The sequence below is a fragment of the Rhinolophus sinicus genome, linkage group LG05, assembly GCF_036562045.2.
Source record: "Rhinolophus sinicus isolate RSC01 linkage group LG05, ASM3656204v1, whole genome shotgun sequence".
NCBI lineage: Eukaryota > Metazoa > Chordata > Mammalia > Chiroptera > Rhinolophidae > Rhinolophus > Rhinolophus sinicus.
Genome location: NC_133755.1, coordinates 21,298,539 through 21,315,911, shown reverse-complemented (window position 1 = coordinate 21,315,911; position 17,373 = coordinate 21,298,539). Strand labels below are relative to the sequence as shown.

Here is a 17,373-nt window from a genome sequence, read left to right as displayed (position 1 = left end):
ATCTGCCTGTCTTTTTAGTGGTATTTTAACAGTTGAGTGAGTACAATTGGGTAATCTTTTAGTAAAGCATCATTTTTCTTTCCCCTTTCTTCCACACCCTCCCTCCCCCACTCTGGTTCAAGCCGTTGTTTCTCAGTCTAGTTGTATAGGACACAGCTCCCTGGCCCATGCTGGTATTATGAGCCTTGTGCTAAAACCCCCCACCCCGCTGAGGCAGTTGGTCACTAAGTCGTTGGTCGGCAGCTCACCGCAGCTCTCGCCGGCTGCTGGCCACTCACAGTGGCCACTGCCCACTCCTGGCAGCACACGGTAGCCCGTGGCAGCACTCAGCCGGCGGCAGCACACGTGAACCTCTGGCTGTTCAAGGCAGCCCAGCTCCAGGGAGAGCTGTTGTTCACAATCTTAGCTGTAGAGGGTGCAGCTCACTGGCCCATGTGGGAATCGAACTGGCGACCTTGGCATTAGGAGCAAGGTGCTCCAACTACCTGAGCCACTGGACTGGCCTAGCATCAATAATTTTAACAGTACTTTAGCAATTTCCATCAGAGCCACTTACATATATATATATACACACACACACACATACACACACACATATATAATTAAAAAGTATACATAATATTTATAAATATACATCTGGGCTCCGGAGAGCCTGATTCAATTGAGATAGAGTCTGGGCTTCTGAATTTGACAAGTAAGACGTTCTGATATACACCTCTGGTTAATGACCACTCAGAAGTAATGCAGTATTCTGCCTAGTGCTCCATTACTTACGGTGTTATATTGAATTATATTTGAGATAGGGCTTAAATTACTCAATTTTTAAATTGATACTTTTTTTAGTAAGGGCTGAGAATAGGCATGGCTTTTGCTGGCAGTACACATGGCTGTTAACATGTGCCAGGCACCATGCTAAATACTTTTCTGTGACTTGTCATTTAATCCCCAAAACCCTGTGAAATAGGTTTAATTTTAATACCTCATTTTTAGATGAGGGAAGTGAGATTTGGTTAAGTTATTGAAGGTAACTGGGGAAGTAAGTTTGGGACAGGGAATCAAACCCAGCTTAATGCTGTATTACCTCCGCTTAATGCTATTTTACACTGCTGTAATGCTGTCAGTGGGCTTACATTTTTTCTTTGGGGTGGGGGGATCAATTTGACCTTATGTGTGTATAGTAAAAGCCCTCTTATTGGGCTGGTAGATGAAATTTCAAGTAAGTCACAGTAGGGAATTAAATGACACTGAACTGTTTTTTTTAAACCTAAAAATATCAATCTATGTTAAAATGGCAGTACAGTACTTTCAGTTTTTTGCTCTGGGTATGGGTTCTTTGATTGGAATTCTGTATCATTTTTTTCCACAAACCACTCTTATAAAAGTATGGTCTACAAATTTCAGTTTCAGGCTTTTTTGAAAATAGAGTAAGATTATAGACATTTAAGAAGTAATTTGTAGAATCATAGTTTTTTTTCCATTTTTTCCAGCCTGTGTCATCTGCCTATAATTTGACAGTTGTTTTTATTGAGTCTTTCCAAAGCATTGCACCGGATTTTTGTACAAAAACCTTTTGTATTGTATGTTTGTATTTCATTGGTTTATGTAATATTTAATTAAATTATGTAATGGCAATACCTAGTAAAACTGGTATAAATAGCTTGGAGAACATGATCCTTGTTATGCACACAAACTTAGGAGGAGAGTGCAATAGTGTGAGAGTTTCCTAAAAAGTGTAGTCTACCAGCTTCAAGAGTTCAGCTTGTGGTGGGTATTGTTCAGTGTATTTTACTATGGGAGTACAGATCATTGTTCCAGTAAGTTGGTTAAATAGAAATCAGTTAAGAAAGTTTCTACTAGTATATTTTGATGAGATGTTTTATGTGCAGCTGGCAACTATAGAAACAATTCCTACTCTTTGAGCACCTAATTTATAGGGAAGATACTGTTTAGTAAAAAAATACAGAAATTGAGTAAAGGACCATATCCTATAGAGTGGATTATGTTGCTAGGTGGGTTAGTGGGAGGACCAGTAGAGTAAATCAGGAATAGATTCCTGGAGGAAACAGATCTTGAATTGCAAAAAAGAAAAGCAGTTTGGATAGAAGGTGATCATCTACCTAATTCTGATGAAACTAGAGGAAGAATATTGAACCTGTGTTTAAATCTTATTTAGGAGAAGTTATAATGGGATTTTAAGATTGATAACTCCGTTAGAAACGTGATCGAATGGTTGTAGGGATAGCTTAAAATATTGTAGCCAGGTCTTTTCCTGGACTGGATTCCACAAAGGCATTATCAAATTGGAAGCCTGATACATATCGTCACACACTGTAGAAATGAGGGACAAAAGGTGAAAGCTGTAAGTGGCTATCACTGAGAATCCACTTGTTTAATCTCTGGATTTAAATTGGAAAGTAAGAAAAGTATATATTAGTGGAAAATGGGTCATCAGAGATAAAAGGGGCAGTCAGTAATGAAGAAGAGTTTTTAAAAATTTTATCAGACTTTAAAAAAAACCTAAATCTTTGACTCAGTTCTATTTCATTTCTGGGAATCCTAAATAACACAAATAATAAATTTGAAAAAAGCTTTATGTACAAAATTTATTCCAAAAAATTGGGAACAAATTTTCTTATAAATTTTCTTCTAAATCATCTTACAAGAATCATTATATGTGTAAAGTTCTTAGCTCAGTGACAGGTACATAGTAAGCGTTTAATAAACGTTACTTACGAAGTTAGGCTTCTAAAGAAGAAAGGGGCAAAATTGACTGATTCTGTTAGAGTGCCAATTTTAGTTGAAATGAAAAGAGCACCTTTATACTAAACTTTTCTCTCAACCTTGATTCGTTCAAAACCCTGTGGTATCATCCTAGAATATTCCTAGAATATTTTTCTGATACACATACACACACACACACACACACACACACACACACACACACACACACACACATATAGTATTTAGTAATTGGGCTCCTCAAGCTGTCAGCAGCTGTGGATAAGTAAAACCTAAAAATAGTCCATTTAATATTGCCATGTAGATTCCAAAGATCAAGCCTAAAGATGTAAATAAATTATTATGTTTCGTATAGGTAGTATATGTAATATGTATATGGCTCAAAATTCAAATGATACACAAAGATGTACATTGAAAAGGTTAAATCTTTTTCCCCCTCCTTGGACCTCAGCCACCCAAACAGTTACTGTTACCAGTTTGTTTTGTATCCTTCTAGAAGTATTCCATATATATACAAGTGTATGAAAATATATGTACTCATTTTACACAAATAGTAGCATACTTTACACGTTGTTCTGCAATTTACTTGCTTGCTTTATTTTTTATTTAACTCTTTACATACCAGTATATTATAGTACCACCTCATTCGTTTTCATGGGTTTATATGTATTGGATACACTCTAATTTAACAAGTCTTATATTAATGGACATTCTGGTTGGTTGTGATAATTTGCTAGTACAGAAGTAATATACGCTGTAGTAAATACTTGACATGCTATTTCAGAAGATATGTTGGGTTATTAGTGTTGGGTTCTGGGTCTAGTGGTGCCTTATTTATTGAAGGTCTGTGCTTCATAAAGACTCTTAATGAAGATTTCCTTCTTGCCCTTTACTATTCTGTTTATGGAGTGTCAAACCCAAATCCCTAGTGGATATAATGGAAATTGTTAATAATAACATGGGAATTGTACAGTATTGCCAAACAGGCTTCTCTGGGATACTGAGTATTTTTGCATTATATGGATATCCCTTAATTTAGGGGAGGTGGGTAAATGAATAGTTACAACTTATTTCTTTCAAGAGTCTATCCTTAAATAAAGTAGCCAGAATAAGATGGACAGAAGGAGTAATGATAGGATATACAGAGTGTTCTAGAGATAATAGATGATCCTCTAACCTTTTACTTTGCTTGGCATTGTGGTCTTTGCTGAGTTTGACCAGTAATAAATAAATCTCCAATTGAACATTTTAATAGGATGTAAGCTTAATTTTAAATTAGATTACTAGTTTGGAATGAGACCTAGGATTGTTGCTAGGAGCAGAGGATAATGATAAACATTTACAAAGAACAGTTAATAAATCATTTCACATACCTTACATAATGATTCTTACAGCAAGCCTGTGACTTCGATATTACTGCTGCTTGCATTTGATAGATGAGAAAACTGCAGCTTGAAAAGATTATATTACTCGATGCCCATGATCACATGTTGTTGAGTTGTTGAGTGAGAGCCAGGACTCAGATCTGATTTTCTAATTTCACCTGCCTGAAATACGAAACTTTCTTAGTTCATTGTATCCACTGTTCTCTCCCCTCCTTTTTTTTTTTTTTTTGGCCATGGAAACAGAATCAACAATAATTAACTTCAAGAGCTATCACTGTTATCAACACCATATCAACCATATCAACAGTTTCCTTTTTTGGAATATACAATGAAAAGTTTACCATTTCATCAGTTATCACTAAGTTTGGTACTCCAGGAGTGGTACCATGGAATCAGAGCCCCAGCTCTTTTTTCTGTTAATCCCTAAATGACTACTTGGCCCGTCCTTTTTTTCCCCTTCTTCTGCATATCTTAATATTTGGGCAGGTTAGTGATAAAGTGAGAGGGTTAAACATTGAGTAAAAAAATATATAGATTCAGTGCAGGTATGTTAGCCTGGTAACAGTATAGAAAAAGTGTGAAAGTCGGAATGTTCCAGTGATTGACCAGGCTTTAAGACTGGAATTTCACACAAGATCCTGGGGCCTTCGAGTTGAAAAGGTGTAGAAATAGGATAGTACTTTTTATTTTTAATGTATATTGTTATGGCACTAGAGAAACTTGAGTATTAGGCAGCCAGTTATGTGTTTTGGACTCTACCAAGGATCTGTTTAGTGTGAAATTCTGGCACAACATTTTATGGTTTTAACCCCAAATCTTTCATTGAAGATATGCAACTTTTACTCTCTTCCTAGTTTTGGAATGGTTTACTTCATAACACTTCTTGGGAGGCCCAAGACATCCTACTTTGCTGTGATTCTTCCATAATTTTAAAGTCATTCTTTGTGGAACACTGGGGTTGTTAAAATAATGGAGGATTGGAAACAATGTTGTATGTATGCCTACTATGTCAGGCTCTACATTTATTAAGTCAATCCTAGGGACACTCCTTGAGTATTGTTATCCCCATTTTATAGATGAGAATAACCGAGGCTAGCTATATCACTTTCATCTAGTTAGGGAGTTAAGAATGCACCTACATAAATATAACATGAAATGATAAATGTTTAGTGTCAAAGCCAAGATTAGGTAGTAAGGATGGCTCTGTAAAGCAAAACTAGCATTTGCTGGATGGACCACAGGCACATTACGTTGTGCCTGCTTCTACAAATGAACTTCCCAACGTGGCCATACTTGCGTCCCTAGGAGTGAAACCTTGGGGGTGCGAATGCACTAAGGATTCCTGTTTGTGACGGCTACGAGCACTCCCGGTGGAAAGCCGCATCTGCATGCCCTCGGTGCGCTTCATTTAAGGAAGTTGGCTGGGGGAGGGGGCTTGCCCTGCGGCTGCGTCCTGCCCCCCCTCGCCCTCCCCCTCCCAGCTTCTGCTGCCTCTAAACCCCGGAGAGCGGAGCAAACACGTTGCGATTCCTCGGAGGGCCTGGCAGCGGCTGCTGGGCATGCTCAGTGGGCAGGACCCGTTAGAGTGGCGAGTAAGGAACCGTTGGCTCTTTCCCCGGTCTGCCTTTACCGGTTCAGGCCCCGGCCCTGGGCTTTTGTGTGCGCGGAGCTGCAGCTGCCACTGCCTCCTCGCGGGGCCATCCGACCCCAGATGCCGTCTGGCCTGTCCGGTTTCCGCCGTTAACCTCGCCGCGCGGCCGGAGGAGGAGCGGGGCGGGGCGGGGCCGGCGGGCCGGCGGCCGGGCGGGCAGGAGGGCCCTGCCCCGGGTTGGAGTGGGTGCGGGGAGTCCCGCGGGGGGTGGGGGGAGGGGGCGGGCGCGGAGTCACGGGGTGGGGTCACCGGCGGTGGCTCTGGGAGGCCAACTGGGAGGGGAGGGGGCCGTGGGGGCGGTTCGGCTGAACCAGCCCCGGCTGGGGAGCAGCGGCGACACCGGGGGCCGGGCCAGGGCTTTCCGGGCTTCGGCGAGGCCGCCGCGGGCCCCATCTTCCGGCGGTCGCCGGAGTTTGTGGTGATTGTTGCTGCCGCCGCCACCGCCCCGGCTGCCATCTCCTCCTCCTGGGCCGCCGCCACCTCCTCTTCTTCCTCCTCCTCCTGGGCCGGGCCGATCCCCTCCCCGCTGCCGCCTCCTCCTGGGCTGGGCCCGCGGTGTCTCGTCCCCTCGCGGAGCCGCTCCTGCCGCCGCCGTCGCCGCCTCCTCATTCATCCTCGTGCACCATAGGCGGCACAGGCACCAAGATGTCCAACCGAGTGGTCTGCCGGGAAGCCAGTCACGCCGGGAGCTGGTACACAGCCTCAGGTAGGGCCCCAGGCCGGCCGGCCCGCCCGCAGCCGCCGCCGCCTGGCCCCACGCCCGGCTCGCGGAGGTCCGCGGCCCTGCCCCGCGCGGCGGCGGGAGGGACGAGGGCGCGGACGGCCGCCGGTCGCGGACCGCGTGGGGAGGGAGCGGGCCGGAGGCCGGCCTCGCCGCCTCCCCCACCCGGGCGGCATCCCGCCGGGCAGCCCCGCGCTGGCCGCCCTCACGCTCACCCTAGAGTTGGGCGAGAGGGAGAGTTGCCGCCCCGGGCCGCCTGCGCCGTCCCCTGGGACCTGGCTCGAGGAAGGAATGTGCTCCCTGTGCTCCTGGACCCGAGCCTACTTGTCGCCTCCTCCGGCTGCCGGGATGCGGGCGGCCGAGCGCTGCCACCCCCGGGAGGACGGTTTGCCCGGCGACCGAGCCCCGCTTCCCCCACCCGCAGCTGGGCGACCCTCCGCCCTCTCGCCCACGGGGGGACGCGCTCTCCTCCCCTCGCCCGCGGCCCGAGACCCGGGGAGTTCTCGGAGTGTCTCCGTGCACACCCGATTCTGCTCGCCGTCTGCTGGAAGGAAGTCTTCCCCTTTCCTCTGGCAGTTTAGAAAGCGGCAGCATTTCCCCCTGCTCTTTAAGGTGCTCAGCTGTCTTTGAAGAGTGAAGGGTAGTACTTTCCCACGTTGCCAGACGAGAAACAAGGTCTCCGCGTGTGAGATGTGGAAGAGGAGGGCCTTTTCTGGGATTTGCAGCTCCATATGTTGGGGGTAGGGTGGAAGTATTTCTAAGCAGAGGCTAGAGGTGGCCTCCCAGCTCTTTTGTCAGTGTTTGCATTGTTACTGTCATTCACGAAGGGGGCAGCTGGAGATGGATCAGCACTTTTCCTGAGCAGCCTGGAGTCGCTCAACACCAATCAGGTGCTGGGGCTACCTAACAAATTGGGTTTTGAGTGAATTTCATCTTGTGTCGACACTTTACAAACATTTTCGAGCTCTGTAAGGAAGTGTAGGGACTTTCCCTTTAATAAAGCTCATGATAGAATGACTGTTTTCTGGGATTACTTTCAGGAGTCACATTTCTGGTAAGTTAACAAAAGAAAGTTCCACTGTGATTCCTAATAGTTTTCAGTCATTTGGTATTGGCTTGTCAATTACTGGACTTAACTTTAATGTGAACCGGGTCGTGTTTCCCTTTGCAAATAATTGGGTTGGATGGAGACATGGTTTGTGAGAAAACAAACATTTGGAAGAAAATTTATTTCTCTGAGGTTGCTAAACTAGCTCATTAAATACATGCACTTTACTGACTCACTGAAGATTTGCTGCTCAGAAGACACAAAAGAATCATGATGATTGGATTTGCAAGCCTAACAGGTAGCTACAGTTTTGTATTAAGCATATGACATTTAATGGTTACAGTGGCTCCCCTTCATGGTCCTAAAGTACTTTATAAACAGTTAATCAGTTCTCACAACCTTAGAATGTCAGTTAAGTTTTTCTCATCAACCTAAGGGTATGTGCCTAAGACCAAACTAAGCCAGTGGCAGAACAGGAATTGAGAAATGGGATTCCCTGGTTCCTGGGTTTGTCCTCCAATTAGTGCATTATTAATATTAAATTTATCAATGATTATTACTCATTTCCGTGTTGTAAATTACTAAGCTTTATTCAATGTGTTTTGAAGAGTTAAAAAAGTCAGTATTCACTTTCATGGTCATCTTTGGGTTAAGTTCTTTTGCTTTTGTTTTCTATGCCTTTGTATAAATGTTTTAATTTTTTTTGTAGTTTGCACTGAAATGTGGGCAAATGATTATGGAAGAATTTTTATAGAGTCTTGAACATTCTTTGTGTAGTCAAATAAGGTATATTTCACACTTCGGACTTGAAAAAGACTTCTTCAGTAATTTCAAGTCAAGGAAGAATCCTTTAATCCAGCTCAAAACATTCTGTGATTATAGCTATTTATCATTAATGAACTAAAATTAACTATTTTCTTATCTTTTTAAAATATATTCTATTTTCCTAAATTCTGAATGAAATCAATAATGCCATTTTGGTAATGTGAATTGTCGCAGAGAAATCTTATTAAAAAAAAAAAATTCAGACCATGTGTGGCGTGTGTGTGTATGTGTGTGTGTGTGAGTGTGAGGGCGGGGGAGACCTTAAACTTGAGTAATAGTGGTGAATTGAAAGCAATTTAGTTATAAAAGCTTATTTTGTATTTTAAAAATAAGTAAAAATAGAGGTAAGTAAACTTTGACTTGGTTTAGTAATTCCTTTAGTATTATCCCAGTGTACCTATATTGCTAACATTGACCATTGGAAAAATTCTGGTTATATTATTATTGTTTCCCTAGTAAACTAATCCTAAAATGTGTAATAGGAGAACAGTGTGCTCCTGGATTGTCATTCTGTGGTTCCTGCAGCATTTACATTGTGTCCATAGAGTTAAAGTGTTCAGTTACTGATATAAATAAGGGTGAAATCACATTTGCTTCAGTTACATAGCTAGTTTAGAAAATAATGTATGTGTGTACATATATATATATGTTACATACACACACACACACCCCTACCTTAATTTTTGTTTACCCTTTGTTATATGCTAGATCCATTGATAGAAGTATAAATTACTCCCTGCCCTTAAGGAATTTACAGTTTATTTGAAGTAGTAATAGTTCGAGACAGCACATAAATCTCAGATAAATTGAGACAGTGCTCTTAGGAGTTCTGAGGATGGTGAAATCACTTTGGTGTAAGATTTGAATTATGCTTTGAAGGAAGAGTATTTGTGTAGGTTTGGAAAGGAGGAAAGAACATGGAGGCACACCACAAAGATTCAGAGGCAGGTAAATGTAAGTAGGTCAATTTAATAAGAATGGAAGATTCACACAGGGTTGGAGCCGGGTTGGAGGTACAGTATAGACGTCTCTGAATGCTATGCATGGTAGGGATTTGTCTTGTTCAGTAGGCAGTTAGGACCAATGGAGAAGTCTCTGAGTAGGGGACAAATGTGTGAGTAGCATTTTAGGAAAATTAATCTCATAGGAAGGTTAATCCTTACTTCTTTACGGTATACAGCAGGGATCAGCAAACTACGCTCACAAATCCAGCCCGCTGCCTTTTTCTTAAAGTTCTCTAGCTAAGAACGGTTTTTAATTTTTAAAGGGTTTAAAAAACAAACAAAAACCGAGAAATGAAATAGAGACTGCATGTGGCCTATAAAACCTGACATCCTCACTATTTGGTCCTTTATAGAAAAAATTTGCCAGTGCCTAGTTAGTGACTGTCAAAGTGTGATCTTTAGACCAACAGCATGTGTCTGTACTCTTAGTTTCTCCACATTTGTTACAGCTTTCATTTCATTATTTCAGGCCCCTATCTTCTGTCAGGACAATTACATAACTGCCTCTTAACCAGCCTCCTTTCTGTCAGCCTTATCCCCCATAAGTCCACTTCTATATGGCTCCCTAAATAATTTATCTGACCACATAATTTCTTTACATCAACCTCACTGTCCCATCTTGCTGGTTGGATAAGGTCTAAGTCTCTTTGTGACTTGGCATCTTCCTATCTCTTTGGCCATTTCCTCCCACCCATCCCAGTTTTTGTCTTTATCCTTAAGCAACATCTGGCAGCTGTTCGATGTTCGATGTTTCTTCACATACGTTGTGCCGTTTCTTATCACTGTGCTTTTGCTCAAGCTGTTCCCCCTGTTGGAGTGCACTTTGTCAGGATAACTCCTACTTACCTTTTAAAGACTCAGGTGTCCACACATCCAAGAAGCCAGCCCTGATGCCTTTACTCCCTCAGGCTGTTTTTGATGTTCCTTGTGTTCCCATAATATCCTGTGTTTATCTCTATATATTGACTTGTTATTTGTATGTGTGGTTTTACGTAAGATTAAGAACTCCTTTAAGCCAGGGACCATGTCTTCTTCATTTTTTTGTATTCTAAGTACTCTGCGCAGGTTTTGTACATAGTAGATATTCAATAAATATTTGAATAAATGAATGTTAAAGTGCTTGACATATAGTAGATGTGGACAGAGATATTGATGTTTAAATTCTGAAGAGCAGTGGGAGTGGCATAGGACTGTTTCAGTTAAGTGTGAGCGTAGTATGGGTGAATAATCTTGTGATAGGAGAGGATTAGAAATCCCAAGCCACCGACTGGGGACCATGTTTAATGTAAGATTTTAAAAGAAGTGTGAGTTACATATAGAAAAATGTACAGCTAAATTTTCACAAAATCAGCACATTTCTGTAACTAGCGCCTAGCTCAAGAAACATAAGTACTGCACTTCCCACCCCACCCCCTTGTGATTCTTGTATTCTAATACTGTAGAAAAGTTTTGTCTGTTTTAAGTGGAATCATATACTAATATGTCTTATTTGAGTTTCTTTTGCTCAACATTACAATTATGAGATTAATCCATGTGGTATTGTAGTTTGTTCCTTCTCATGGCTGTATTCTATTTTGTGAATATGTATACCACAGTTTGTCCATTCTAGTATAATGGACATTTAAGGAGGTTTATATTTTTGCTGCTGTGAACGTTTTGTACTTTTTTTCCTCCTAGTGAACGTATATACCTTAGAGTAGAATATTAGGTCGTGCTTATAGTTATATGGTATGTTCATTTTTGGTAGATTCTACTAAAGTTTTTCAAAGTGGTTTTACAAATTTACACTCCCACCAACAGTGTATAAGAATTCCAGTTCCTTATTTTTGTCAATAGTTGGTATTGTCAGCCTTTATTTTTAGTTATTCTGGAAGGGTGTGTCGTGTTATTACATTATAGTTTTAATTTTATTTTCCTAATGACTAATGAAATTGAACACCTTTTCATATTAGGGACACCATGTTTAATGGCCATTTGGATTTCTGCTTTTGTGAAGTGTTAAGCCTTTTGCCCTTTTTCTATTAGGCTGTTTATCTTTTTTCATGTTGATTTGTAGTTCTTTATATATTCTAGATACAGTCTTGTTAAACATATGTACTGCAGGTATCTTCTACTCCATATCTAGCTCTTTCAGGATCTTGGTGGCCTAGTGGCAAAGTTCTTGATTTTAAAGAAGTCCTGTTTATCAATTGGTTAGTGCTCTTTTGTTTCCATTTATGAGATCTTTACCCACCTCAATGTCATGAAGTAACTTTCCTATGTTTTCTTTTAAAAGCTTTATTTTTTTTACCGTTCATATTTAGATCAGTAATTCATCTGGTTGATAGCTGTATCTGTACGAAGTGGTGGTCCATTACATAATTTTTTGTTGTTGAAGCAAGTGTACATATAGAAAAAGTACACAAATCAAGTGTACACTTTGAAGAATATTGACAAATTTAACATAGTCTATTTAACCAGACCCTAGATCAAGAAATAGAAATTTTCAGCTTCCCAGAAGGATCCATTACATTTTGGTGTTTTCTGAAAGTGGTATTTTTTGTATCTAAGTGTATATTTAATGTGGGAGGGTTCCCCCCCCCCCCCCCCCGAGAATGGTTATTATATTAATGATACATGTTATCATTGCTGGTGTCATAGAATTGAGGAAATATATCAAAGTCTAATGATTTCAAAAAGCATTCTTGACATGTTTATAGATATATTTCTTAATTGAAGTTTGACTTTTTAAGTTGTTTTCATTCATTTGTTATTTCTAAACATATTTAATAAAATTATATCAGAGTTCTGTAGTTGGAATCTCACAATTTTTTTTTTTGGTCATATACCTTGAGTTCTAGAGTGTCAAGATATATCATGGTGTATGAGAAATTGAAAGACTATATAATATTTAATTTTGAATTGAACTTTTTATGTTACTAAATATGGTTTTCTATATGCTGATTTTTCTTTGCATCTCATCATATTATTTTATCTTGGAGAAAGGCAAGAAGGAAAGAACTAATTTTTAATAGGCAAACTGTTGAAATTATTGTTTGATTTACGTTTAGCTCTTTCTTGTTTTTTCACAGGCAGTTTCCAAGTCAAAATCATCATTCCTATCTCTGTGGCATAGTTTGTATTATCTGCTTTTGGGTTTTTCTCCATTTGAAAGAACAAGATAGCGACAAAAAAAAATGTTCATTAAGTGCATTCCGTAGGTACATTACATATATGTGTATATAATCTTTAATCTTCAAAAGGATGCTACAAGGTTTGTATTGTATCCATTTATGGATGTGGAAACAGTGACTCAGAGCAGTTGAGTAACTTGTTTAAGGTACAGTAAGTGAGTGGAAGAGCCAGTCTGACACCAAAACTAGAGTCTAGTGTGAAGGGGCAGGGAGGTATGGTGAGATATGTTGCTCCAAACACTGCATTTTTCCATTTCAGGTTTTTCTCTAACTACAGTATGGACATTTAACTCACATTTATTTATAGTTTATAAAGCATTTTCTCATACATTTCTGATTTTCACAATAATATGATTAGGTGTAGGATAGGTAAGGCAGGCAAGTCTTGAATCCACCCCCACCTTGGTATTTTACTGACTTGGAGGAGACTCAATTGCCTGAGTCATACTCCTGGTACATGGTGGAGCCAGGATTTGAACCTAGGCCTTCTAGCTGAGGCCTTCTGTTCTTTCTGTTTATAGTAATGCCAGAGTAAGTATGAAGTTGAGCTATTTGGAATCAGTAAGCAATCTATAATCATCAGGTAAATATCTTAGATTATAAAATAATAAAAGCATGACTAAAATACTTAATGAATGTTGAATATTATTCATGTACTATAAATGCTGACAAAGGAATTGGTATATTTTAATTAGGTTAGTCCCAGAATTTGAATTGGGCCCAGCAAAACTTGGCACTTCTGGAGAGGTTTTATTTAACATTCAATGATTCAATATTGAACCAACTGAATTCTATGTGAAAGGTACTGCTCTAGGGACTAGGTGTGTAGCAGGAGGTGAAACAGACAAAAATCCCTAGAGTTTATATTCTAGTTGGAGGAGACAGACAATAAATAAAATACATAAGTAAAATATATAGTGTGTTTGATGGAGGAAAGTGCTGTATAGAAAATCATAAAGCAAATAAAGCAGAGCTGGTGCATAAGGAATGTTAAAGGATGAGAGAAGTTTGCAGTTTTCAATAGTACGTGAAGGGAAGACTTCACTGAGATGACATTTGAGTGAAGACTTGAAGGAGGTGGAAGAACAGGCTTGCCTTCTAGATAATTTGAGGGGCCAGATAGTTTTAAGCCCGAAGACACGTGAAGTTCAAAAGTCCTGAGGTTAGAGCAAGCTTGGAATATTTGAGAGACAGCAAGCAGCCCATTGCCGCTGGAATGAAGTGACCTGGGGCAGAGTAGTGTGATGTGAGGTTAGGAGATAAATACTTGAGCAGAGGCACCAAGATGTGCTCAGATGAGATTAGGCCTTGAAGACCATTGAAAGGACTTCTATTTGAGAGCGAGAGCCCTTGGGAGGGTTTGAGCAGTTGATGATATGATCTCATTTAGATTTACTAGACTCACTTGACTGCTATGTTGAGAGGAGACTACAGTTGGGGAATGGTGAAGGCAGTGGCAAGGGCAGAACCAGGGAGACCAGGTCAAAGGAAAGCAGTAATCCAAGTGAGAGATGATGATGGCTTGCGTAATAGCTGTGGTGATGGGTCAGAAGTGGTTAGTTACCAGATATACGTCGGAGGTAGAGCTGAAAGGATTTGCTGACATACTTGAAGTTGAGTGTGAGATTAAGAGTGGAGTTATGGATGTCTCTTAAGGTTTATCCCTGAGCACTTGTAATAAAGTTGATACCCTGTTTCCCTGAAAATAAGATCTAGCCGGATAATCAGCTCTAATATGTCTTTTGGAGTAAAAATTAATATAAGACCTGGTATTTATGATATATATGATACGATATGATATGACCTGGACCAGGTATAATTTTTGCTCCAAAAGACGCATTAGAGTTGATTGTCCGGCTAGGTCTTATTTTTGGGGAAACATAGTATTATCTGAGGGAAAATTTAAGGGAAATACATTTGGAGGCGGAATATTAGGAGCTCAGTTCTGATTTTTGTTAAGTTTGGGATGTTTACTATATAGTGAAGTGTGTACATGAGTCCGGAGTTTAGGGGAAAGGTCTAGCCTAGAGAGGTAAAATTGGGAATTACCATTATATAGATGATATTCAAAGCCAAGTGTCTTGCTAAAATCACCATACGAATGAGAGTAGCTAGAAAAAAGAGGTTCAATGACTGAGCCGTAGAACATTTTCAACTTGAAGAGGTTGGGGATGTGAGGGTAATCATGTAAGGAAGACAGATTAAGGATCTTATGAGGAGGAGACTGAGGTGTCCTGTGATCCAGCTAAAGAAAATGCTTGAAGGCATCTCAATACAATGTTTTTAGATTTGCTTGGGCATTTTTTTCTTTCGCAAACACATTTAAGTCTGGTCTAAGTCTTTCTGGTCTTAGCCATCTGTCATAAAGGTTCATAACTAGTTGCCTACTTAGTTCCCATTCTGTTCTTTACACGGCAGCCTGGAAATCCTTTAAAAAGGTAAATAAGATAATATTCTTTTCTCAAAACCCTCCAATTATACTTAGAACCGCATTCAAAATCCTTACCAAGGTGTAGAAGGTCTTACATGCTGACCTGTTTAACTTTCTGATTTCATCTCTTTCCACTTATTCTTTGCCTTATGTGGTTCCAACCACTCTAGCTCCCTTGCTGTTCTCCAAATATGTCAAGCTTATTCCTGCCTTAGGACTTTTGTAAGTACTTCATAAGATTGGCTCATCCTAGCTGGGTAGTCAAGGAAAGGCTATTTTTATTGATTCCCTTATTTCGTTGGTCACAATTAGGAGGAGAAATAGTAAGAAGTGTTGAAAATGGATGGCATAGCTTTTCCTAAGTGTTCTGGGAAGTAGTAGTCCTTGGAGAAGCCTTTGCAAAAAGGGTTTATGGTCAAATAAGTTTAGGAAATGTTGCATCTGTTTTTCTCCCTTGGGCCCAGACAGCTAACAATAGACTGTTTTATGGCTCATTACATGGTCTGTGTTGGTGAGTGTTTCACTGTTCATTTGAAAATAATGTATGTTTTCTGTAGTTGTGAGGCAGAATGCTTGCTAAATGTTAATTAGGTTAAGTTAGGTTATTGTATTTAAAGCTTCTAAATTCCTATTAATTTTCTGCTTATTATTTCTGGCAATTCCTGAGAGCAGTGTTGAAATTTCCAACTGTAATTCTGGAATTGTCTTTTCTTCTGTTTTTTTTTCCACCCTTTCTTCCACCGCCACGCCCCTACTCTGGTTCAAGCCGTTGTTTCTCAGTCTAGTTGTGTAGGACACAGCTCTCTGGCCCGTGCTGGTATTATGAGCCTTGTGCTCCCCACGGTTGAGTCAGTCGGCCGCTGGTTGGCCGCTCACAGCAGCTCTCGCGGCTGCTGGCTGTTCATGCTGGCCACCGGCCGCTCCTGGCAGCACACAGTAGCCCACGGCAGCCCAGCTTCAGGGAGAGCCATTGTTGACAATCTTAACTTTGGAAGGCGCATCTCACTGGACCATGTGGGAATCGAACTGGTGACCTCGGCAGCCCAGCTTCAGGGAGAGCCATTGTTCACAATCTTAGCTGTAGAAGGCGCATCTCACTGGCCCATGTGGGAATCGAACTGGTGACCTTGGTGTTAAGAACATGGCGCTCCAACCACCTGAGCCACCAGGCCTGCCCCTTTTAGTTTTGTTGATTTGTTGGTTTCATGTATTTTGAATCTTAACTGATGTGCATGTTTGGGATTACGTTTTCTTAATGAATTGACTCTTTGTTATTGTGTATATAACTATATATTTCTGGTGATACTTCTTGTTCTGAAATGTTCCTTATTTTAATATTAATAAAGCCAATCCAGCTTTCTCATGGTTAATATTTATATGGTATATGCTTTTTTATCTGCATCAGGGTCACTAGACCACCTTCAGATTTGATGATTTCTTAGAAGGACTCACAGAACTCAGAAAATCTGTTATACTTACAGATGTGGTTTATTACACAGAAAGGGTACAGATTAAAATTAGAAAAAAGGTGCATGCAGTGGAGTCCTGGAGAAGCCAGGTGCAAGCATCCAGCTGTCCTCTCTCAGTGCAGTTGTTTGGACAGTACCAATCTCCCATCAGTGATGTGTGACAACAAGTGTGAAGAATTGCCAACCAGGGAAGCTCACCTAGGCCGTGGTTTCCACGGTTTTTATTGGGGGTCAGTCATGTAGGCATGGAACACCCTTATGGCTGACCTTAGCTACTCAGTCACCAGCCCTTCTCTCTCCTGCAGAGGTTATACTTACACAGTGTGACTCAGGAGAGAACAATGTGGTGCCAGGAGAACAAAAACAGTTCACCATAAATCATATGTTAGCATAAACTATCTGGCAAGGCTCCAGATATACACACACTTTTTGTGTGTGGTAAAATATACATAACATAAGGTTTACTATTTTACCAATTTCTAAGTGTACACTTCTATGGCATTAAATAAGAGTCATTTGCAGCTGTCACCAAACTCCATCTCCAGAATGTTTTCATCTTCCCCAACTGAAAGTCTGTACCCATTAAACATTAACTCCAGGGTGACTCTTCCCCCAGCCCCTGGCAACCACGGTTCTTCTTTCTTTATGCATTTGCCTGTTCTAGTTGCCTTATTTAAGTGGGCTTATACAGTATTTGGCTTTTTATATTTAGCTTATTTCATTTAGCATGTTTTCAAGCAGGATACATTTTGTAGCATGTATCAGAATTTCATTCCTTTTTAAGGCTGAATAATGTCCCTTGTATGTAAATACCACAGTTTATTCATTTATCTGTTGATAGACATTTGGGTAATTTATACCTTTTGTGAATAGTACTGTTATGAATGTTGGTGTACAGTATCTGTTGGAGTCCCTGCTTTCAGTTAT

At 40.6% G+C, this 17,373-nt stretch overlaps 1 protein-coding gene across 2 annotated transcripts in view; it reads left to right on the top strand.

Annotated features, from left to right (window-relative positions):
• The first annotated feature begins 5,670 nt into the window (after positions 1 to 5,670).
• The window catches only part of MEMO1 (mediator of cell motility 1), a 106,534-nt gene continuing 94,831 nt past the window's right edge, over positions 5,671 to 17,373 (top strand). The window contains exons 1-2 of one of the 2 annotated variants that reach the window (XM_074331862.1): positions 5,671 to 5,957; positions 6,404 to 6,481. In XM_074331862.1, coding sequence (XP_074187963.1) covers positions 5,684 to 5,957; positions 6,404 to 6,481 — 352 coding nt within the window. In that variant the 5' untranslated portion in view covers positions 5,671 to 5,683. Of the gene's footprint in view, positions 5,958 to 6,123; positions 6,482 to 17,373 lie in introns of those variants that run through there. The other variant, XM_074331861.1, reaches the window with a different exon arrangement.